Source organism: Cervus canadensis, chromosome 5 (assembly GCF_019320065.1).
Source record: "Cervus canadensis isolate Bull #8, Minnesota chromosome 5, ASM1932006v1, whole genome shotgun sequence".
Lineage (NCBI taxonomy): Eukaryota > Metazoa > Chordata > Mammalia > Artiodactyla > Cervidae > Cervus > Cervus canadensis.
Window position 1 is genome coordinate 93510415 of NC_057390.1, and position 22402 is coordinate 93532816.

The 22402-nt window shown below is 55.2% G+C and overlaps 1 protein-coding gene and 1 long non-coding RNA gene across 5 annotated transcripts in view; one reads left to right on the plus strand and one right to left on the minus strand.

Annotated features, from left to right (window-relative positions):
* SH2D3C (SH2 domain containing 3C) overlaps positions 1–19255 on the minus strand; it is a 32946-nt gene extending 13691 nt beyond the window's left edge. Inside the window, exons 1-3 of one of the 3 annotated variants that reach the window (XM_043469635.1) lie at positions 19098–19255; positions 16215–16692; positions 4960–4999 (exon numbers count right to left, since the gene is read on the minus strand). In XM_043469635.1, coding sequence (XP_043325570.1) covers positions 4960–4999; positions 16215–16692; positions 19098–19134 — 555 coding nt within the window. In that variant the 5' untranslated portion in view covers positions 19135–19255. Of the gene's footprint in view, positions 1–1869; positions 2096–4959; positions 5000–14079; positions 14232–16214; positions 16693–19097 lie in introns of those variants that run through there. The other 2 variants (XM_043469636.1, XM_043469637.1) reach the window with 2 other exon arrangements.
* LOC122442192 lies at positions 1535–22108 on the plus strand. 2 transcript variants are annotated; one of them, XR_006269566.1, is made up of 4 exons: positions 1535–1707; positions 2624–2675; positions 10646–10854; positions 20475–22108. It is a non-coding gene; the product is annotated as an uncharacterized LOC122442192 (long non-coding RNA). The 2 variants fall into 2 exon arrangements; XR_006269567.1 differs by lacking the exon at positions 20475–22108 and adding an exon at positions 16116–16251.
* The last annotated feature ends 294 nt before the right edge of the window (positions 22109–22402 follow it).

The following is a 22402-nucleotide window of genomic DNA, read 5'->3' on the forward strand; positions in this document are numbered from 1 at the left end:
GGGCCGGTTCAATCAGCTGTGTGGAGAGGGCCTGGAGTATGTTGCAGGCAATGGCAGGGCAGGGTGGGGTGTGGGGGTGGGGACTGGGGGAAGGGCGTTTAGACAACCATTGATGGGGTGCAGGGAAGAGGGTGGAGGGGGTCAGAGAGGATTCCAGGCAGAGAGCTTGGGAGGACAGAGCTTGGAGACACTCTCCAAGGTGGGCAAGACTAGTGGCAGGAGCAGCTTGGTGATGGGCTCATAAAATTCTGAGCTTTGAGGAGCCTGTAGGGCTCTGGGGCAGATGGCTGGAGTGGGTGACATACATGAGTGCCCAGGGAAAGGCAGGGCCTGGAGATGGGGGTTCTGAACATCCCCTGCCCAGGGTAGAACCTGATCCCCCAGAAAGGCAGGGAGTTCCAGGGTGAGCTGACATTTGGGCCTTCTCAGGTTCCTACACTTCTCCATGGCGTTCCCTAGTCTTCAGGGCCCTGGCCCCTCTCCTAAACCACACCACACCCTGGGGAGGGAAGAGTGCAAGTCATGGGGGAGATTCCTCCTTGACAAAGAGCATGCAGTTGAGAAGTTGCCCCAGTACCACAGCTGCAGCAAGAGGGACGGGGGGCAAAGAAGGGGAGGGGACTGCGTGGGAAAGAACCCGGTCCCAAGACTCTGCCTGCCACTGTGTGACCTTGAGCCAGTCGGTTTCCCTCTCTGGGCCATGAATAGGTGGTGGGAGACTGGACTCTGCTTTGCCAAACATAATCAACCGTTAAGGAGAATCTGGCGACGAACTGGGTCGTCCCACACACCTGAAGTTAGGGAACCCTAGGGTCCCTGTGCCCTCTTCCTCACCTTCGACCCGGGGGTCCCTAGCTCCCAAGGGGAGTGGGTGCTGGGGCGCGAATGCAGCATCCCTGCACCCGGGAGCACTGTTATTGGCCAGAGATGATCTCACCGCCTCCCGGCCTGCGAGCGCCTGATTGGCGGGTGCAGGGATGCTGCGCTCAGCCGCCGGCGGGGCAGTCATTCAGGCGGGCTCGGAGCGTGCGTGTGTGTGTGTGTGTGTGTGTGTGTGTCTGTGTCTGTGTGTGTGTGTGTTTGTGTGTGAGCCTGGGGGAGCGCAGAAGTGATGCGCCCAGCGTCCCCCAGGGGGCTCGGGAGGTGAAAGCGCGGAGACCCCGGGTCAAGGTCTTAACCCCTTCCCACCAGCCAGTGCCCAGCCAAACCCCTCTAGCTCCCTTCAGTCTGGCAACCCCCAGATGATGCTCCGCAGAGAGGCGGGGTCCGGGTCCTCCCCTCCACCCCCTTCCGTTTAACCCTTTCACCGCCACGGCGCCTTCCCGCACTGCCCGGCCAGCTGGGTTAGGAGCCCCGAGCCCCAAGCATGCCCGAGCCCACCTAGAGGGCAGGAGAGTCACGGGCGCTTCGGCCGCAGCCCCGGCAGCATCCCCTCGGCTTCCCACACCTCTCTTAGCCTCTGGACCCCGGCCCAGCGCCCCCCGGTACAATGGGGGAGTCAGTCTGCCCGGGTCAGATGCAGGGGCCGGAGCGTTCGCAGGAGAACCGGCAGGACGCTGGAGACCCCATCTTCTGGTACCCATTGCCCCAGCTCAGCTCCTCCCTGCGGAGGAGGCAGGAAGGACCGGAACGGCAGCCTCCGCAGCCCCCGGAGTCTCCGGAGGGGCGGCTGGACCTTCACCCTGCGGAGCGTCTGGGCGCCCAGAGGTGAGGCTGGGGCGACCCCGCCCCCTCCCGCAGCCCGCAGCCCGCAGCCCCTGCCCCGCCGGACCCTGCGCGGCGCCGCAGGCTGAGGTTCCCCCGGCTGCCCCGGCGAGCGCCCGGGGTCCCAGCTCGGAGCGCCTGGCGGGGGCCGAGCCGCCCCCTCACCTGCACCTGCACGAAGGAGCCGCGGTAGAAGCAGCAGGCGGCGGCCGACAGGGCGCTCCACAGGCTGCAGCGCTCGGTCATGGTGGGGCCGGGCGACCGGGGCCGGGACGGTGCAGGGGGCGGCGGCCGGCGGGGCAGGGGCGCGGGACCGACCGGGCTGGGCACCGGCTGCGCGTGCCTCTCGGCGGCGCGATTACCTCATCGCCTTGTCGGGGGAGGAGCGGGGAGGCGGGGCGGGGAGACCCCACCCTCCAGCCAGCCCCGGGAGGGGAGGGGGCCATTGTTCCTCCCTCCTCCCGCCCCCGACTCCCCGCCCCCTCGCCCCCCAGTCCCCCGCCCTCCAGCCCAGCTCGCCCCGGCAGCCCGGAGCCCGGGGATGCGGAGCTGAGGACCTACCAAGGGGGGTGTCAAGAAGGCAGAAGGATGGGGTGGGCCGGCAAAAGGCGGGGGGGTGGGGTCCTGCCTCCCCCACTCACCTCTCCCCTTACTGACCCGGAGAGGGCAGAGATTTAGAATTAAACCATGTCTAAAGCTGGAAAAATCCCTGTAGACATTTGACCAAATCCTTTGTGGCCTAAGGAAATCTCCCAGAGTCCAGGATTTCTCATCTCTGACTTGGAATCAGACACTCTTCTGGGAAATGCGGGATGTCATTGACAGACTGGGGGTGGGGAAGAAAACTCAGTAAGGCTCTGGGGTTTGGGAATCAACTAGCGATGCCCCACCTCCACCCAACCAGTCCCTTCTCTTGCAGCCCAGACTTACTCATCTGGAAAACATACCTGTGCTGATCTCACAGAACTCTGGTAAGTATTGGCTGAGCTGATGCATATAAGCTGCCAGACATTAAGCAAGTGCTCAAGAAATGCCTGCTATTGTTTTCAAGCTTAGTGTCTTAGAATCCGGACCTTTGGCCATAGGCTCTTCAGTGCAAAGGGAGTCATTGCTGACTCTGCATCAGTCAGGCCTGGAGTTCAAATCTTGTGCTGTGTGACCTTAGGTAGATGAGTTCACCTCTCTGTTCAGATGTTTGATTATTTTCTGTAAATACATCTGAAGCTCTGAGCATGGAGCTTGGAATTTCATGGTCTTGGAACTTCAGAATCCTTGCCTTAGAATCAAAGTACTTGCATCATGGTCTGAGAACCCTGGAGTTCTGGCAGCTGAGCATGTAAGGTGAGGAATGGACTTTGGGTAACTGACTATTGATTCCATTCTCTTCTGAGGCTTAAAGCTAAAACTAATATTCCTTTGAGTTCATTCTTTAGGGGACTGTTTAATCAGTTCTGGTGTGTGGGTATTCTTTCTTTTATAGCATTTTTAATTACATTTTTTCAGCTCCATAAACTAAAGGAAAAATACAAAGCTAATAATCCTCTCAGGGATATCACTACCATCAGTGATGGGGATCTCATTACCTTGCAGCTGGGATTTGTGAGATGCTGAAATACATGCCTCTGTGGTCTACCACTTGCTTTGGGGCTGGTTCTCCCTGAGGCCTCTGTCCCACTGTGATGCCAGGGCTCTGGATGAGAAGTCAGGGCCCAAATCCTGGCAGCAGCACCAGCTCAACTTGCTGCAGCCCTGGGCTGCATTTCCTGGGCTCACTGAGCTCGCTTTCTGACCTCGCCCATACACTTACCTCTGCCTGGATCATTCTACCACTCATCTCTGCTTAACTTTATCTCCTTTCCAGCTTTCTGTTTGGAGAGAGGGTGTTGGTGCATATTCCTGGCCAATTGCAATGGCTTGGCTTCAATGCCTCCTCCTCCAGAAAGCCTTCCTTGATCTCCTCATTCCCAGCTCCTGAGCTGAAAGTCATCTCCTACCTCCAGAGCCCTAGTGGTTTCTTATCGAAACTTCTGCTGATGGTAAGGGACAGCAATATGAGCACTTCCCACAGTGCTCATTACTGATCACTTACACAGGGCTTTCCAGGCAGTATTGTGGGTGATGGAAAGTCCCTGGGGTCAGGAACCAGCCCAGATTCCACCCCCCCAAATGGGCATGGATTCACTGAGCCCATAGCAACCCTGGGTCGGAGATACCACTGTTACCCCATTTCACATAGGTGAACACTGAGGCTCAGAAAGGTGACACACACACCCAAAGTCATGTAGCAAATAAGCAGCAGATCTGAGACTAAAATTTGGGCCTGCTGGATGACAAAACACAAGCCCAAACCATTAAGTGGTTCTCCTTTGATCCCCACATGGGCCAGGAGCCCTTGAAACACAGGGCCTGGTGCTCCTTGCCCCGTGCTCCATACTCAGAGAGGACCTGGCTCAGGGTGGTGCTCCTGGATGGGGAAGGCCAAGAGCTCTGTCCATGGTCTTGGCAGCAAATAAATTTCGACAGCAATCCCAGTTCTGCCCTGCAGTAGCTGTGCGGCTGTGGGCAAGTCACTGCACTTCTCTGGGCCTCAAGTTTCCCATCCATAAATGCGCACAAGAAGGCCCAATGATGAGGGGAGAAGTCAAAGACCTCATTCATATAAATAGCTCAGAACTGAGTCCCTTCCAGTGCCAGCAGCCAGCACAGGACTCTGCACACAGTAGTCACTCAAAATGTTCCGTCATATTATGGTGGTTATCATTATTATTTCAAAACTGCATTTTCAAATAAAAATAAATGGAAAAAAACCCCTGCATTTTCAACATTCCCAGTGCTCAGGACAAGTTAAGTTTATGATCAATGCGACTGTGTTATCTGTGATGAAGAACTGAGTCATCCTTTCCTGCTCCCACTTCCCAGTTCCAGCTCAGAGACCAAGCAGTATTAGAGCCCGTCTTCCCATGGAGGCACCCCTGGGGCCCTATCCAGCTGGCAACTGGATGGGGTCTGGTGGGAACAAACATTGGGAAGTCCTGAGACTGGGGCCAGGAAAGAATGATGGCAGGCCTGGGAAGAAGATGCTGGGAGTGAAAGCAGACCCCTTAGGCTGCCCTGACCCCTAGACCTTCTCCTTCTGAGAACAGTGGGTGAGGTCTGACTTCTAACGGGGCCAGAAAAGGACTCTGCCCTTCCTGGAACTGGCTCTGGGCCCCCCCCACCACCGCCCGCCAGTGTCCCCTGCCCAGCCCCTCTTACCTTCACATAGTCCCCGCCAGCCTCCGGCTCTGCAGTGGCCCTGGAAGGAGAGAAGAGAGGTGAGTGGTTCCCAGCCCTGCCTGGCTCCCCAGCTGCCAGCCTCTGCCCACCTGCCTGGTGCCAGCACTGAGCACCTGCAGGACTGAGCACTTGCTGGAATTGGCAGGCTGGGCTACTCCTCCGCTCTCCAGCTATGTGACCCTGGGCAGGTCCCTTCGCCTCTCTGAGCCTGTGTTTCATCGGGTTGTCTCAGGGCCTCTGGGAGCTGATGAATGTCACACGCTTAACATAGCACCTGCTTCCTGTCTTGACTCACCTTTAGGACACTGTGGTCTCCCGGTGTTCACTCCCCACCTCCTCCCTGACTCTGCGCGGTGGTGACCGCAGACTGGACCTCAACCTCCTCCACTCCAGCCCCACCCTCACCCTCATCCCCCTTCAGAGGGACCCACCCAGCGGCACATCGCCGTGCCATTGCTGGTGACAGCTGGCTGCGAAAGTGATTCCCCTCCCGTCAAGGGTGGCCTGGGTGGAGCCTGGAGTGGTCAGAGGCCAGGGGTGGCTGTTGTTCCCAAATAAATACATATTTATTTGTTCCTCCCAAATAAATATCACCCTTCCTGATGAGGACCTCCATGAGCCACGTCCCCAATCCTCGGCCTTAAGTGCCCTCCCTTCTCTGATGCAGCCTGCACTTCCCCTTCAAAACAAGACTCAGAAACCCAACTGCCTCCTTAGCATCTCTTCCAAGATGTCTGAACTTGACTTTTGTATCCAAAGCAGGACTCTAGATCCCCCACCCCACCCGATCCCCCACACCCTAGCTCTCCATATCCGCTTCCCATCTCAGGAGATGTCAGCTTCATCCTTTGTGTTGCTTTGTTTGGCCAAAAACCCTGCGGTCCTCTGTGCTTCCTCTCTCACTCATAGTCCACGCCCAATCCATCAGGAAATCCTGTGGGTCTCTTTCCAAAATAGGTCCTGACCACTTCTCTCTGGGTGTCAACTCTGCCTCATCTGGGGCGCCTTCTCTGTCCTCCGTGGAGCACACAGCAGACTTCTTGCCACCCGCCGTGTCTGCCCTCACACCCCTCGGGCAGCTTCCCCTCCACTGCCTGGTGGTGCTCAGGTAAAAAGCCAAGCAGGTCACTGTACACAAACACCTCCCACCCTGGGATTTCCCTGATCATCCAGTGGGTGAGACTCCGGACTCCCAAGGCAGGGTTCCTAGATTCGATTCCTGGGCAGGGAACTAGATCCCACATGCCATAACTAAAGATCCCACGTGATCCTGCATGCTGCAATGAAAAAAGATCTACCAAGATGGTGCTGCAACTAGCAACTAAGACCTGGTGCAGCCAATTAAATAAGCATAAATTTACTTTTAAAAAATGAAATCTCATCTAGTTTAAAATGAAGCAAAACAAAAACAACCCCCCAACCCTTCCATCCCTCAAAGAACAAAATCTAAACGCTATTCCATGGCCTGCAAACAGCCAGCCACGTACTATATCATCTAAACCAAGACTTCTCTTGTGAGAATAAAGAGGGACCATTTTTATGCCAGAAAAACAAGCGTAAACAGGCTTATATTTGCCCCAGCCTACAAGGCCCTGTGGTGACCCAACTGCCCACCTCATGAATTCCCACCCCCAAAATACGCCTGCTTCCCTCATTCTGCTCTAAGCCACTGGGCCTTTGCACTTGCTGTTTTTTTGCCTGGAAAGTTCTTCCTCCAGATTATCACATAGCTTGCTCCCCGCCCTACTTTATTTAGGGCTTTGCTTAATATCCCCAAGCCTTCCCTGACCACCGTGCCTAGAACTGTCCCTTGTCCTTCACTCTCTATCCTCAACCCTGTTTTATTTTCCTCAGTCTCTGCCTGAAACAATCACTTTCCATTGACTTGGTGACTCAGGTACCTGCCATCTCCACCAGGGCACTGCTGAGATGGGTCTCATTCACTGCGGAGCCGCCAGCACACAGCAGGAGCTTGAGAACTGTTTACTGCTGCTAGTGAGGACCCACAGCGGCTCAGTGGGTAAAAAAATCTGCCTACAATGCGGGAGACCTGGGTTCAATTCCTGGGTCAGGAAGGTCCCCTGAAGGAGGGTGCAGCAACCCACTCCAATATTATTGCTTGGAGAATCCCAAGGACAGAAGAGCCTGGTGGGTTACAGTCCATATGGTTGCAAAGAGTCGCAGACAGCTGAGCGCGCACGCACTAGTGAGGACCTGCTCTATAGCACAGGGAGCTCAGCTCGGTTCTCTGTGATGACCTAGACGGGATGCGGGGGGTGGGGATGAGGGTGACGGTGGGGGTGGGAGGGCAGTCCGAGAGGGAGGGGATGTATGTACTCGCATAGCTGATTGACTTCATTGTACGGCAGAAACTAACACAAAAACACTGGAAAGCAACTACGCACGCACGTGTGCTCAATCGCTTTAGTCGTGTCCGACGCTTTGCGACCCCATGAGCCACAGCCCACCAGGCTCCTTCTGCCCATGGGATTTTCCAGACAAGAATCCTGCAGTGTGTTGCCATGCCCTCCTCCAGAGGATCTTCCCAACCCTGGAACTGAACCTTTATCTCCTGTGTCTCTTGCACTGCAGACAGATTCTTTACTGCTGAGCCACCGGAGAAGCCCACATTTATTGCCTAAGAAATGTATGAAGAGTGTACCCTCAACCAGTATTCATCACTCTCGTTATTATTAATTCTGTCAGGCTGGACCCTGGTTCTCTGGCTGACACAAGCCTCAGTATTCCCATCTGCAAACTAGGGAGGGAGGTCAAACTTCCCCAAATAGAGAAGCCCCAAATTTAAGTGTGATAAATCTAACAAAATAAGTTGCAAACCAAAAAAGCTGAGTTACAAATGAGACAAAATAAAAACTGTGGGTGAGGTGTGTGTTTCCAGGGTGGGATTTCACATAGGGTTCCCCCTAGCTCCTGAGGCCAGGGGCTCCTCTTTGGGATGCTGGCTGTCAGTCTTCCCTGTTTTGACATTCTAGGGGCTGTCCCTCCTCCCTGAAAAGTCCTTCCTGATCTCTAACCATTGTCCCTCAAGCTGCAAGCCGGCCCCTGCAGGCTCTGAAAGCCATGTGAGTTCTCTCTTTCCAGCCAAGGTGGGGTGAGGGTAAAGTAGGGGCCCTTCCCCTTGCTCACCTCCCTGCTCTTCCTGGGTGAGGTGTCCTGTCCCAGCATTTCCGGCCATTCAGGCCCGGAAATCCTCCCACTGTTGGGAACAGACTGGCCAGGACACTGGGATTGCCCCAGCATTTCTTCCTGCTTCCTGTCCACTTCCCCTCAGGCGCTGGGCAGGAGCAGAGTCTTGGGGAGGGGGTGCCCGCCCCAGGGATATCAGGTAGCCAGAGCCAGTGGGGTGCTCGGGTCGAGGCCCAGGCCCGGGAACTCCCCATGGCCCCTCCCTGCCCCTCTGCAACACTCCAGGATTTCTAAGACCTAAGGTGACCATGTCTGCTTACCACCCGTGGCCATCACCTGCCCAGACTATGGCCACCACCTCGCCACGCCTCCCCGCCTGCGTCTGTGCCCCTGTGACTTGTTCTCACCCCAGAGTGGTCCTGTTAAAATGAGTCAGATCACACCTTTCCTCCGCTCCAACCCACTGGAGTGGCCTCTAGTTTCACTCAGAGTAAGAGCTGAAGTCCTCATAATAGCCTCCGCACACTGGCTCCTCACCACCTCTCCTGCCAGTCTTCAACAACACTCCCCTCATTCATGCTACCCCAACCAAGCTGGGCTTCTCGCTGCCTTTTGTCCCGACCTCAGGGCCTTTGCACTTCCTGTTCCCTCTGCTAGAATACTTTCCCTCCAGATATCCACTGAGCTCCTGCCCTTCCCTCCTTCAGGTCTTTACTAAAGCGTCCCCTTCTCAGTGAGGACTTCCCTGGCCGCCCACATGGAAGTGAAGGGAGCCCCCTCAGGGCTCCCCACCTCCCCGCCCTGCTTCATTGTTCTCTGTAGCGCTTCATCTGACTTGCCCTGTGCCATCTCCTCTCATCAGAACATCAGCTCCACAGGGTAGGGGTTGGGCTCTGCCTGGAATGGTGCCAGGCACCCCATGAAGATGTTTTTGAATGAAAGAATGTCACAGCAGTCCCTGCAATCCTGAGAACAAGCTCTAGTTCTGGTTGGTGGGCCCTCTGTGACCAGGCCCCTGCCAGCCACCCCTCCACTCTTCCTCAGGGTCCTCTGTGCGCTCTGGCCTCAGCCTTCCTCCAAAGAGCACTACTGCCTCCAGCCTCAGGACCTTTGCACATGATATTCCTTCTACCCAGAGGAATTCTCTCCCTTAGAGTCAGAGGAATTTCTACTCAGCCTGCAGATCTCGGTTTGCTTGGAAATTTCTAGAATGTTCTCCCTCCTTTTGTAATGACTAAATCCAGGAATCGAATCTTCCATGTTTAAAAACTCAGCTCCATTAATTAATTCATTAATTAATTTCTTATTTTATGGATTTCAAAGGCATTTCCCCTCTAATATTAGTGGTGAAATCAATTAATAAATAATAGTGACAATTGAGCTAAATCAGTTCCATTAATCAGCTGCATCAATTATTTAAATAACCAACCCCTTTAATTGCCTGTATTAGCTGATTTGTTCTAATAACTGATACCACTTATTGCATACATTACCTTAATTAATTGAATTAATGACCAGCAATTACAGTCCATTACCCTTTATTTCCCCAACTCAGGTTTTAGTCTGAGTTTTACCTTCAGGGTCTCCATCCCGGCCTGAGAGAAAGGGTGAGGCTCCCCCAGGGACCCTGGAGAAGAGGCTACTGTCCTCTTCCACCTTGGCCCTTCCTCGCCACAGGCAGCCTTGCCCTGCAGAGCCGTGGGGTCTTCCTGCCCTCTATCTGTCCCCCAGTTTGCTCCTGGGGCGTGGTCATATGGCCTTAAGTGGACACTTCCCAGCCTCTGCCTCCTGCTTCTCAGCTTGCCCCCGCCCTCCCCTCTGTGAGCTTTGACTTTCCCACCTGTGAAATGGGCATATTTTAACTGTCTTCATAGAGGGGCTGCAAGGATCCTATGAGAATAAAAGGTACAAGGTTCCTTAACCCCTGGGGCTCCTCCCTCTGACACCCCACCCTGACCCCAGAGAGCTCCCATCCTGCCCTTCCTGGGGGCTGGAGAGATTCTCTCCCTTCTTCACTCCCCCGAGCAGAGCGACAGCCCTGCTCTGTGCTCCTCAGTCCTTCAAGGCTCTGAGCAGACAGAGCTGGGGGTGGAAAGCCCCATTTCTCCGGAGACACGCAGCCGTGGGCCTTTGGGATTCCATGCCAGGAAGGCCCTTGTCGTTAGCCCCTGCCCCACCGCCTCTCCCGAACAAGGAGCCACCACCGTCCTGGAGAGAGCTTGCTCCCCTCCCCATTCTGCACCCGCGGTCTTCTGGGCAGGGGTGAGCTCCCAGCAGGGCTCAGGGAGGGCGCCAGGCCTGTGCGGAGAGGCCAGAGCAGCGGCCACTCTTCCCAGGGCAGAGCTGAGGGGTCTGGGTCCCGGGAGTTGCTGAGACTCAACAGCTGCTGGCCAAGGGCAGAGGGGGAAGGCGAGCGCTGAGCACTGACTGAGGGCCTATGTGGAAGCCCCGCTTCACAGCAGGGCACGCGGCTACTCAGAGGAGACTCACGTTGGTTCTGCTTCTTTCCTTGCCCTAGGCAGGCTCCCCCAGAAGATGGGGATGCCCCCAGATGGAGACAGGGAGACAATGGGGAGAGGAAAGCGACGAAAACTAATCTTTCAACCAGACCAGGAGCCCCAAATTGACATCAGGAAGAGGAAATGGAGTGGGCATGAACAGAAAGAAGACACTTGGGGGCTCTGGAGAGGGCACTGAGCTGGGATGGAGGAGGCTGTGTGATGCTGGGTGAGTCGCCCCCGTCGGGTCTCATTTTCCTCTTCTATACATGGGTGTCCTGATAGCTGAGCATCCCGTGTGCTGGGACTCCCTCGGGCCATATCTAGGAAGAACACTCTACTATGTCTACTCTTCACAATGACCCTGTGAAACAGGCGCTGTTTTTGGAGAAGCAGATGGGGAAACTGAGGGTCAGAGAGGGGTGGGGGTCTCTCAATGTTATAAAGACAGTCAGCGGGCCTCTGAGCAGATGGTGTATCCCACCCTCCCCCACCCCTCCCCAGCTCTCACGCCCCTGAACGTCCAGCATTCTGTAAACAGGGTCCCCTGAGGGTTTGAGGGGATGTGGCTCCAGCTGGGGATGGGGGAACCTTCCGTCTATCCCGAGCCAGCGCAATTCCCACAGCCCGAGGCGTCTAGGGGTCTCGAGGGCTGTGAGAAAGTCTCCACAGGAAATGAGAGCCAGGAGCAGCTGGGCCCCTTCGGAAGACAAGGACCAGCCGCCCAGAGCCTGAGGAGACTGAACAGGCTGGGCCCACCGCAGCCCCCTCCCCTGGTGGGTAATCACTACCAGATGCCCGGCAACTGACGTCACTTTGCAGGGCCGAGAGGGTCGTGGGACTCGGGGGAGTGTTGGGAATTCTTGGACCAGATTCAACATTCCAAAAGGATATGGGGGTGGGGGGGTGTCTTGGCCTATTCTCAGTGCCTGGCACCAGGGCTGGGGCGCGGGCAGCTTAGGGTGCCCCTGGCTCTCCTATGGGGTGCTACCTTCTCCAAGTCTCAAGTTTTCCTGCTCAACAGCCCTGAGAATGAGAGCGGAGGGGTCTGGGTCTCTGGGAGGAAGGAAAGGATGCTCTGGTGAGACACTTCAGAAAAGAGTAAGACTCGGTCCAATCTTCCTCAAAGGAGAGGTGCTTGTCAAACATAAGTCAGAGTGGGACCGTCCTCTGCTCAAGGCCAGCGACGGCTGCCATTTCGTTCACAGTCAAAGCCAGGTCCTTGCCGGGCCTTCCAGGCCTTGCTTATCTGAACCCATTTCCTCTCTGGCCTCATTTCCACCCCTCCTCTCCCCAGCCCCCATCTTGCTTTCTGCTGCTCCTCCAACACGCCAAGTATGCTCCCACCTCAGGGCCTTTGTAGTTACTGTTCCTTTGACCTAGTATATCCTTCCCCAGCCATCAAGAGGGTCTGATCCCAGGATGCCTGAGACTAACATAATATTGTACATCGACTATATTTCAAGTTAAAAAAGGGGGGGGGGAGGGGGATCTGTTCCCTCATCTCCTTTGCTCAAATATCAGTTTCTCACTGAGAATTTTTCCCTGGATAACTTTCAGCCACTACCCCAAGACCAGTTCCCCTACTTGGTCTAAATCTTTCTCTCTAGTGCTGTTCTCTTCTAGCCGACCAGGTAACTCGTTATCTGGTTTATCGTCTGTCTCCCCCACACTGGAATGGGGGCTCCACAAGAGTAGTGTTTTGTCTGCTGTGCTCACTGCTCTCTCCCCAGAATCTAGAGGGGTGTCTAGGGCATAGCTGCATCTCGGTAACTATTAAAATGAATGAAGTTCCAGCTCCTCCACTGTCTCAACTCGAGCCAAGTTGTTAACCTCACAAAACCTTGATGTCTTCATCTGTAAAATGGGCTCCTGTTACCGCCTTTCCAGGGTTATGGGAAGCCATTTGAAGTAATGGGAGAGACAGATCTGAGATGCTTACTTACAGCAGGTGATATGTGGCTAGTGGTTAAGAGCTTGGGCTTGGGACCTGGTCAGGTCAGAATCAAACCTTGGTTCTGACAATCTCTCTGTGACCCCAGGAAAGTCCCTTTTTCTCTCTGAATCTCAGTCTCCTCATTGGTAGAATGCAGCAAATAGAGGCTCCCACCTCACAGGGCCCATGCAGTAGAGGAGACCCACTAAGTACTCCAGGCAGGGCTGGCCAGCTGTCCTCTGGTGGGACCCTGGCCTGACCATTCCTGTGTGTGGGTGTGGCTATGGTGTGTGGCTTTGGGGGACCTCCCTTCCCTCTCTAAGCAGCCACTTCCTCTTCTACAGCATGAACCAAAGGGTCGAGTGTCAGGACTCTCTAGAGCCACTGTTTCCCTGTAGGCAGCTGAGAGGATGGGGACTGGGGGGAGGCTGGGCAGCTCTCCTTTTTGGGAGCTAAAGGCCCTTCATTGCCTATGTCGTCGGCCCCTCCTCCCTCCTTCCTCTCATCCCCCATGATCTCAGCAGAGTACAGGGCACCAGGAAACTCCTGCAGCCTCACCTCTTCCCCTTCCTTCCTTCTGCTCCAGGTGCACCCTGCTTCCCAAGGGGTAGGGGAGGGACATGTCTCCCCCAGCTTAGGCTGAACAGCCACTGGGATGACCCCCTTGGGACACTCAGGAACAAGGCCCCTAGTCTTACGCAGTGGCAGTTCTCAAACACCCTCATCCCCAAGCTGGACGGATCCTCAGAGACCATTCCAGGCCCATCTTGGCTGCTGGAGAGATGGACGCCCAGAGCAGGGCAGGATAAGCCTGAGATCACAACTGCAAAGCAGCTCTCCTGTCTCTGACATAGAGCTGAGCTTCACGGGCTCTTAGAAGAAATGTTTAATAGTTCCTCGCCTCCTACTTGGTCTAGGGCAGGTGAAACACTGGGTCCCAGGGCACCAGGAAGGGGCTCAATCCCATCTGCTAATCCACCCTCCTCAGGACCCCGGGACATCCCAGGTGATCAGGCGCAGGAAGGGAGACTCTCCCTATTTCCTCTGTCAGTTCTAAGCCAGGCCTGATACCCCGAGGCACTGCCAGGACCATCTCTGCCCACAGGGGAGGATGGCTGGCTCCTAGACCTGGCATTCTCCGATTTTAGTATATGTGCTGCCGAAGTGAGCACTAGACCTGGCATTCTCAAGATGTCTCAAGACCTGCTGAGGGGTCTGATCCAGGAAGGTGGAGTTAAACCCTGGTTCTGACTTTCACTAGTTGTGTCAAACTGGGCAAGTAAACCTCTTTCCTCATCTGTAAACTGGAGATAGTCATAGTGTCTCTCTCTTGGGACTGTTGTGACCAACAGAGGCTCAGCCTGAAGCCGGGTCAGAGTTGCACCAAAAGAAAGTTTAAAAGTGCCAGATGCTAAACTCGCACCCAAGTTTGTCAGCTGCCCCAGAGGCACAGATTTCCCCCACAGATAACTCCCGTTCCCCGCGGCGGCCCTCCTTGGTCCCAGCTCGGTCACTCACCCTCTGGATCCCAGTGCGGGGCACCTCCGGCCCACTGCAGTCATGGTTCCCTGCCGTCGCCGCCTGCAACCCGGGGACCTCCTGTTTCCAAGGCTCCCGCCTTTCTCAGACTACCGAGCTGCGGAGCTCACAGCAGGACTCCAGGGGCGGAGCCTGGCCTGTAGGCCACACCTCGGACACGCCCCTCCGCCCCTCTCTGGGCGCTCTCCACCGTCTACTCCGCCCTCTGGGAAAGACGTGCCCCGCCCCGGACACGCCCTTCTCCTCCTGTCTTGCTCCGCCCTCCACGTCCGTCAGGGTCGGGGAGGGTCGGAAGGCCACGCCCCCAGCACACGCCTCCGCCTCGCCCCGCCCCTCTCCAACGCCAGCTTCCCCAACAGTCCCCGAACAACATGGAAGGGCCACGCCTCCCAGACACGCCCCTTCGCGCCGCCTGCCCCGCTTCCGCAAACTACCAGAGCTCATCTCAGGCTTTGGGTTACCTTACAACGCTCCCCCCGCACCGGACCCCTACATACAATCCTTGTTGCACGCCCGAATGAGGCCGAATTTAAGAGGATGGCAAGAGAAGGCAGGCTGGAGTAGGTAAAGATGGTGGGAAAGCATTCGTTCTTTAAATCATAAATGTAAGCACTTCCCATTCACTGCGCTGTTTGTTGTGTGCCAGGCACTGTGCTGAAATTCTTACAAGAACGTTATTCTTGAATTCTCACCACAGCCCTACAAGGTAGGTGGTATCGTTGTGCCCATTTGTCAGATGACAAAAGCGAGGCTCCCAGAAGGGAACAGACTTGTCCAAGGTCAGTAAGAGGCAGTCTGGTCTGGATTCACTCTGCAGCTCTCCAAGGTCCTCCTCCTCCCCACTGAAGGACCAATTATCCCAGCACACAGAAGCTGTGCTTGGGGTCTCAGGGCAAAACCACTCAAGAGAGGATCCAGAACAAACCCTAGAGTTTACTTTTGCTCAGATTTTCTTTTTCCCTCTTTATTTCAGTAAGTACATCTATAATAACCAGTGTGGTTTAGACAAAGTCTCTGAGAGTTGAAAAGACAGGGATGTCTTTGGTTGGGGCTGAGGGATCTCCCAAGGGCCGTAGGGCTTAGAATGTGGTGGGTACCATGTGATGGATGAGTGTGCAGCCACTGGAGACAGGCAGATCCCTGCTCAAATCCCACCCCTGCAACCTTGGCTGAGTCTCAGGTTCCCCAGCTGTAAGATGGGGGCGGGGAGGGTTACAGTATTGATATAATCTTTTACAGAATTTTCAGTGAGTAACATTTGTTTTGACACCTAGTAAAACGGGTACTTACTAATTGAGAGCTATGGTCATACATCACTATTTGTATTTTTGCAACAATTCAACACACCCTATACCCAAATTAGGTAACAGATGCTTTACCAGACCAAGGGGAGCAATGTTGTCCAGTAGAATTAAAGGTGGAAATTCAGAGGTGGGGGCCCAGGGCAGGGATCCAGTGGCTGGGCTGGGCCTGGTCAGTAGCTGAAGGCTCATGCTGGAGGCTGCCTAGGGCTTTGGAGTCAGGTGGGTTTTAGGTCAAGTCCTAACTTCTTCATTTGCTAGATGTGTAATCTGACTGGGGCAGATGGCATTTCTTCTCTGAATCTCAGTTTCCTCATCTGTGGTACGGAAATAACAGTATACTCTCCCTGGATTTTTTTTTTTTTTCTGAAAATTAATTACACGTGAAGGGCTAAGTACAGTGCCTGGTCTATAGCACTGAAAAGTGAAGTGAAAGTGTTAGTTGCGCAGTTGTGTCTGACTCAGTTGTGTCTGTGACTCCATGGACTGTATAGCCCACCAAGCTCCTCTGTCCATGGGATTCTCCAGGCAAGAATACTGGAGTGGGTTGCCATTCCCTTCTCCAGGGGATCTTCCCGACCCAGAGATCAAACCCGAGTCTCCTGCATTACAGGCAGATTCTTTACCATCTGAGCCACTAGGGAAGCCTGGTTTATAGTAAGCACTTAGTTAATGTGTAGGGGTGTGTGTGTGTATTTTGTTTTGTTTCTACAGATGTGTGTGTTGGGCGGTCCTCTCCAGACTGTGTTGGCAGAAGGCTGAAGATGCCATCCCCGCAGGTCCTGCCCTCACCCTTCCCTGATGGGCACCTACCTTTCTGAGGGCACATTCTTGGGGTCTTGCTCCTCTTCTGTGTCTGGCCTGGCATCCTCAGGTTTTCTTGTGGGGTCCACTTCCACCACTGAAGGGTTGGTTCCCACTGCTGGGGTGTCCTCCCTGGAGGCAGCAGTCTCTACCATCACCTTCTCTGCTGCCTCCAAGACTGGGGGTTCAGGCAGGCTTCGGGGTACCACCTGGGGCTCAGGGCCAACTTTCTGGGCCTTCTGGGTGGGCTGTTTGCCCTGAGCCTTCTTGATGCTGGGGCGAGGCATGGTGCCCATGTGGCTGTACATGTCGCTGGAGCGGGCATAGGCCGGGGGGCTCTTGGGGACTGTCACCATGTCATCCTGTGTGGCATCGAAGGTGTCAGCCTCCACCTGGGGCCGGACACTGTTGGGGGCCATAGATCGTCTCAGAGTAAAGGACCGAGGAAGGTTGGAGAGACTCCCAAACCCCTTGAACTTGAAGAACTCTGGAAGAGGGGAGGGGAGGGAAAGGAGTTAATGACATTGCCAGCAATAATAATAATGACAAGGAAACATTTGTGCAGTTCCACTCACTGAGGGTTCAAGGAGGGTTGGGAGCTTCACTGACACCCCCTTTAAGTGTTATGGGATAACATGGCACCACTGGGATCCTGTAGCCTTTGAATTCCACATCCTAGCTTTGTGACCTTAGGCAAGTCACTTGACCTCTTTGAGCCCCATTCATTCACATCAGTAAGATACAGATTATAGTATTCATCACCCATGGCAGGGGCAGGGGCAACCTCTGGGCTGTGGACCAGTACCTCCTGGCAGATCAGCAACAGTGTTAGATTAGAAATAAAGTGCATGGTAAGTCTAATGCACTTGAATCATTCCCAAACCATCCCACCCCATCCCCAGATGATGGAAATACTGTCTTCCACGAAATTGGTCCCTGGGGTCAAAAAGGTTGGGGACCACTGTCCTCTGGGCAATGGAAAAATTGAAGAAAGGCATGAACTCAGCATGTAAATAACATGCTTCATAACCGTCAGAAGTAATGAAGATGGTGATGACCATCACAGTAAATGCCTCTGCATTTGTCAAACATGCCACCTTCATTAATTACTTCCCTGAACTCTCAGCACAGCCCCATGGCACAAGTTTAAATCCCCCATTTTCCAGATGAAGAAACTAAGGTTCAGAGCGGTGACATGACCTGCCCGAAGTCACACAGCTGGAAGCATGTATGTGTGTGTGTGATGTGCCTGTCAGGGTCGGGGGAGTGGGTGTTTGAACGAGGCTCTGAAGTGCCCCGGAGGTGCGGATGAAATGAGAAGGGGGCTGTTGGGTCCCTGAGGGTCCCACTCCCTGCGGTTCTCTCCTTCCTGTCAGCTGAGCCCTGGTCGGGACTCAGGCGGCAGTGCTCGGGTGATACCATCTCCGCGTTTCCGCAGGGGTGCGCCTGCGCGCCCTCCTGCCTGCTCCCAGCTGTGGGACTGCCCCTCCTCCTAGCCACCACCGTCTGCCGGACTTCACTACGGCCCCTCCATAAGCAAAAACCAAAAACCCTGGCATTTCCCACTTCCTTGGCATCCTCCACCTCCTCAGATCCTCACGACCATGGTGGAACATAGGTGGGATGGCCCCATTTGACGGAGAGGAAACTGAGGCCCAGAGAGGGGAAGGAATTTGCCCAGGGTCAGAAAGCCAAGCGGAGCCTGGCCGAGGGCCCAGGGCTCTGGAGTGCGGGGGTCAGTGCTCTGGGGCTTTCCTCCCAGGCCTGCCCACCCCCCACCCCACCCTCAGTCTTAGAGCCTCTGCCTCCTGACAAGCGCCGTCAGCAGATGCTGAGGCTCTGCTCTTAGAAAGCCATGCCAACGGGCGATTCGCCTCCTTTCTTGGTTCCACTTGTTTTGTCTCCTGGGCACCCCGGGTCTGGAGGAAGCACTAGTGGGGCAGGGAGGGAAACTGAAGTCCAGGGTCCAGGGACGTGAGACTGAGCCCCGCTCTGTACCCCATATGACCTCAGGCAAGTCTCTGGGTCTTCCATCTGTGGAGCACAGTCATGATCCTTGCCCGGTACACTCCTCTCCTGTGCTGTCAGATCCAAAGCACCAGAGGGGGTCTTCCCTGTGGTCCGGTGGCTAAGACGCTGCGCTGTCAATACAGGGGGTCTGGGATTCAATCCCTGGTCAGCGAACTAAATCCCACATGTTGTAACTAAAAAGATCTTGCATGCCACAGTGAAGATCTAAGATCCCAAGTGCTGTTACTAAGACCCAGCATAGCTAAATCTGTATCTAAATCTTAAAAAAAAAAAAAAAATCAGAGGGAGCTGAAGTTTTCTGGGACCAGGAAGGAATCAGCAACCTGGGGAAGAAGAGTGATGGGTGGGTGTGGCCCCTCAATGAGTTGCTCTGGGTCCCAGCGTCACTGCTGGTGGGGTCGTGGGACATTAACCCATGGCACGCACCCCTCCCCCCTCCGCCGCCCCAGCAACTCCCAACCTGAGACCCCCCCATGTGAACCAGCACAGAGGCAAGCAATGGAATGCGTGGAGGTCTTCCCTGGCCCAGCCCAGAGGTCAAAGGGAGCCAGAGGACACATAAACGAATGGAGAGACTGACAGTTGGCGGGGGGGGAGAGACAGAGAAATAGCGACGGACAGAGACAGACAAGAGAGAAACAGAAATGGAGAGCCAAACCAGCTGGAGAGAGAGACAGAGATCGGGCCAGAGGGATGCAGAGACGGCGCCATGGAAACTCAGAATCAGAGTCCTCCAGAGAGAGCCAGGGATGGACAGAAAGAGAAACAGAAACGAGATGGAGAAGAAGCAGATGCAGAGAGGCTGAGACGGACGGACAGACAGAGGGATGAAGGACGGTGCAAACGGCACCCCACACTCACTGAACTTCTTGCTGGCCTTCTTGGTCCCCTCCGTCATCCTGGCAAGTCGTGCAGAGCCCCTGGCCGAAAGGCAAGTGGTCACTCGAAGCTCTGGACATCAATGCTGGGATGCCTCCCTCACCTCCCCTTCCCCTTTCTCGCGCTCTCTCACTAGCTTCCTCTGTGTATTTTTAAACCAGTGAAACTCTCACAGCCCCACCCTCCCCATCCTCTCCGCAGGGGGGCGGAGGCAGGGCGCCCCCCCTCAAGTCCCAGCCCCTGTGGGCCTCCTCCTTGGCCTCAGCAGCGGGGGGAGGCGGGGGGCAGACCACAAGCGCGTGAGATCTAGAAGGTCTGGGAATGAAACCGCAGGCTCTGGGAACAGAGCCTACTGGGCTGGGGGCCTCCAGGGACCTGACGACCGCTGTCGGGGGGTCTGGCCAGCGGGCTGGGAGGGTGCAGGGAGTCAGGCCTGCGGGCAGAGGGGTTTACTCTAAGCCTCGGTGCTGGTGGATGTACTGGCAGTGGTGGCAAGGGGAGTGCCATGGTTTGGCCCGTTGGCCCTGAGACCACCCAAATTCAAGTCTTGGCTGCCCCCCTCTGTCACTGTGTGATCCTGGACAAGTCCCTCCCTGAGCCTCAGTTTTGTCTCTGTGAGTGAGGGGTATTTGCAATGCCCACCTCACAGGGTCCAGCGCTTGGTGCAAAGCCTGGCACAGAATCAGTGTCCTCAAGGCACGGTCACTCCTTTTCAAGCTGGCAGGGACATGGCGATGATTTAGTCCGCCACCCAGCTATACAAGGACAGGATAGGAAAACTGAGACACAGGCAGGCAGAAGGACCCCGGGCCATACAGCAGCTTGGTAGCACAGACTGAGTGACAACTTGCCCTTTCAGGCCCTTTTAACCCACAGCCTGGTGTTTTTCTACCCTGCAACCCCGTGTGTGTGTGTATGTGCACGCTCACATGGACGGGACAGAGATGAGGAAATGAAACCTCCCCTACATAGGTTGTCCCTGACACCTGCGGAAGCATCCAGCAGCTGCTGGGGGGCACCCGAAAGACCAGGGGCTTCAGATCCCGGCTCTAAGTTCGGAGTTACTTCTGCCTCTGAAGACTCGGTCACCTAATTTCTAGAATAGGCACGAGTGTAAGGTACACAGTCAACCCACGGAGGCTGTGGCATGATCGGACATTATTATCCTGGCCCCAGGGCTGGCCCACTGGGGTGTGAAAGGGGAAGTTCAAGGTCAGGTGGGGCCCCTTGTACATCCTCCACAAAAATAATAACTACTAACAACTAACGTTTTCTGATCACCTAGTATGGGCCAGCCAGAGGGCTCAGTTCTTCTGCCCTAAGGAGGCATATACTGTTTTTCTTGTCCTCATTCTATAGATGTGGAAACTGAAGCCCTGCTCTGAAATCAAGTGACCTGGAATTGGGACCTGCCGGTCTAGCCATGGAGTCTGAGGTCCTAACTTGCACACTCAGAGCGCCTGCCACCCTCTGGCAGCTGGATGATAGACCTTGGTGGGAGAAGGGCCTGCCGAACTTTCTCGATGGGACAAGGGGGAACCGGCGGCCTTGGAAGGGAAAGGGTCACAGCCCATGAGATGGAGGCAGCAAACAGGCCTGCTGGGACAAAGTTCAAATGAAAGGATGGGGCTTCTGGACCATGGACTTGGGAGGAAAAGGGGGTACAACTCCAGCTCCCTCTCTTAAGCATCGACCATGATCCAGGCATGGATCTGGAAGCCCCCACAGATCATCACAGATCTGTGAGGTGATCCTGGCATTGTCCCATTTCACAGATGAGGGAACTGAGGCTAACGGGGAGCAGAGGCTGGACAGATACCCAGGTGTTTTAACTCCCAGACCAGTGCCCCTTCCCATCTCTGGTTGTTGTCAGAAGAGGGAGAGGGGCCGGTGGCCTGGTGGTAGCTAAAGGGGTTTTCCTGGTGAGAGCTGGAGGGTGGATACCCCAGCTTCTTTCTCAGGAGGCAGTTGGAGGGATTTGGGCTAGCTGCTGAGGCAGTGGCATCAGCCAGTACTGGCTTTCTGGCCAGGCCTACTCCCGACTTGCTTTGTGACCCTCCATGAAAGACTTTACCTCTCTGAGTCTCAGTTTCCTCATCTGTGAAATGGGGTCACAGTAATCCCCCGACTCCCCCACTTCCTGGAGTTGTTGGGAAGACAAAAAGAGTGAATGATGGCCTGGGCCAGTACACCCTGGCACTTCTTGCTGAAGGATGGAGGTGGTTCAGGCCAGGGGCAGACTGGCTTAAGTCAGGAAAACCCCGGGGCAGGCACACTGGGTGAAACTCGGGAGTCCCAAGCATGGCCAGGGTGAGGCTGTGCTGCCGTGGTGGAGGGGCCTTGCTTGCGCCAGGCTAGCCCTGCCGTTGGCCCAGGCGCCAGGGTAGTTGCCGCATCCCAGGGAGAATGAATGGGGCTCAGTGTGACCACTCAGTGTGGCGGCTCCGCTGAGCTCAGAGCCCTCTTTGTGCCGCCTCGAGTGGCCGTTGGGAGTGCGGCTGGGGACCTGCTGGCCGGTGGCTGTCCCCCGGGCCCTCCTCAGCCGGCGCTGGAGGCCAGCCCAACCCCACTCCGCAGCCCTGAACACACGAGCGCTTTCCAGCCTCAGGCCTTTGCTTGGGCTAGACCCACACTCGGAACGCACGCACCCCTCCACTGGCTCGTCTTTCTCTCCACTGAGTCCCTGTGGTCTAGACTGAGCCACAGGGCCCCAGGAACCCTGCTCTGATTTCTAGCCCCTCCATTCTCTCCTCCCCAATCTATGACAGAGGTGTCAGCAATCTGGCCAAGGACGATTAGAGACTGAAGCCTTTCAATGTCATAGTCACTGTACCCAGGCACACCTGAGTCCAGACGGCCACCTGCCTGACCTCAAGCAAGTCACATCACCTCTCTGAGCGTCATTGTTCCCATCAATAAAATGGGACAAACTCAACATCTCTCACACGATCCTGTGGCTGTGAAATAAGACGTCTACACTGAGAATACTGTCTGTATTACATTGACTTGTGTCTTCATTTTTTTAAATATTTTTATTTGTTTACTTGGCTACCATGGGTCTTGGTTGCAGCACATGGGATCTTTAGTTCCTGTAGATGGGATCTTTTAAATTGTGGCATTCAGAATCTTCTAGTTGAGGCATGCAAACTCTTAGTTTGGCATATGGGATCTAGTTCCCTGATCAGGGATCGAACCCAGGCCCCCTGCATTGGGAGCTGAGTCTTAGCCTCTGGACCACCAGGGAAGTCCCTCATTTGTGTCTTTATATGCATGTTCCAAACAAATCT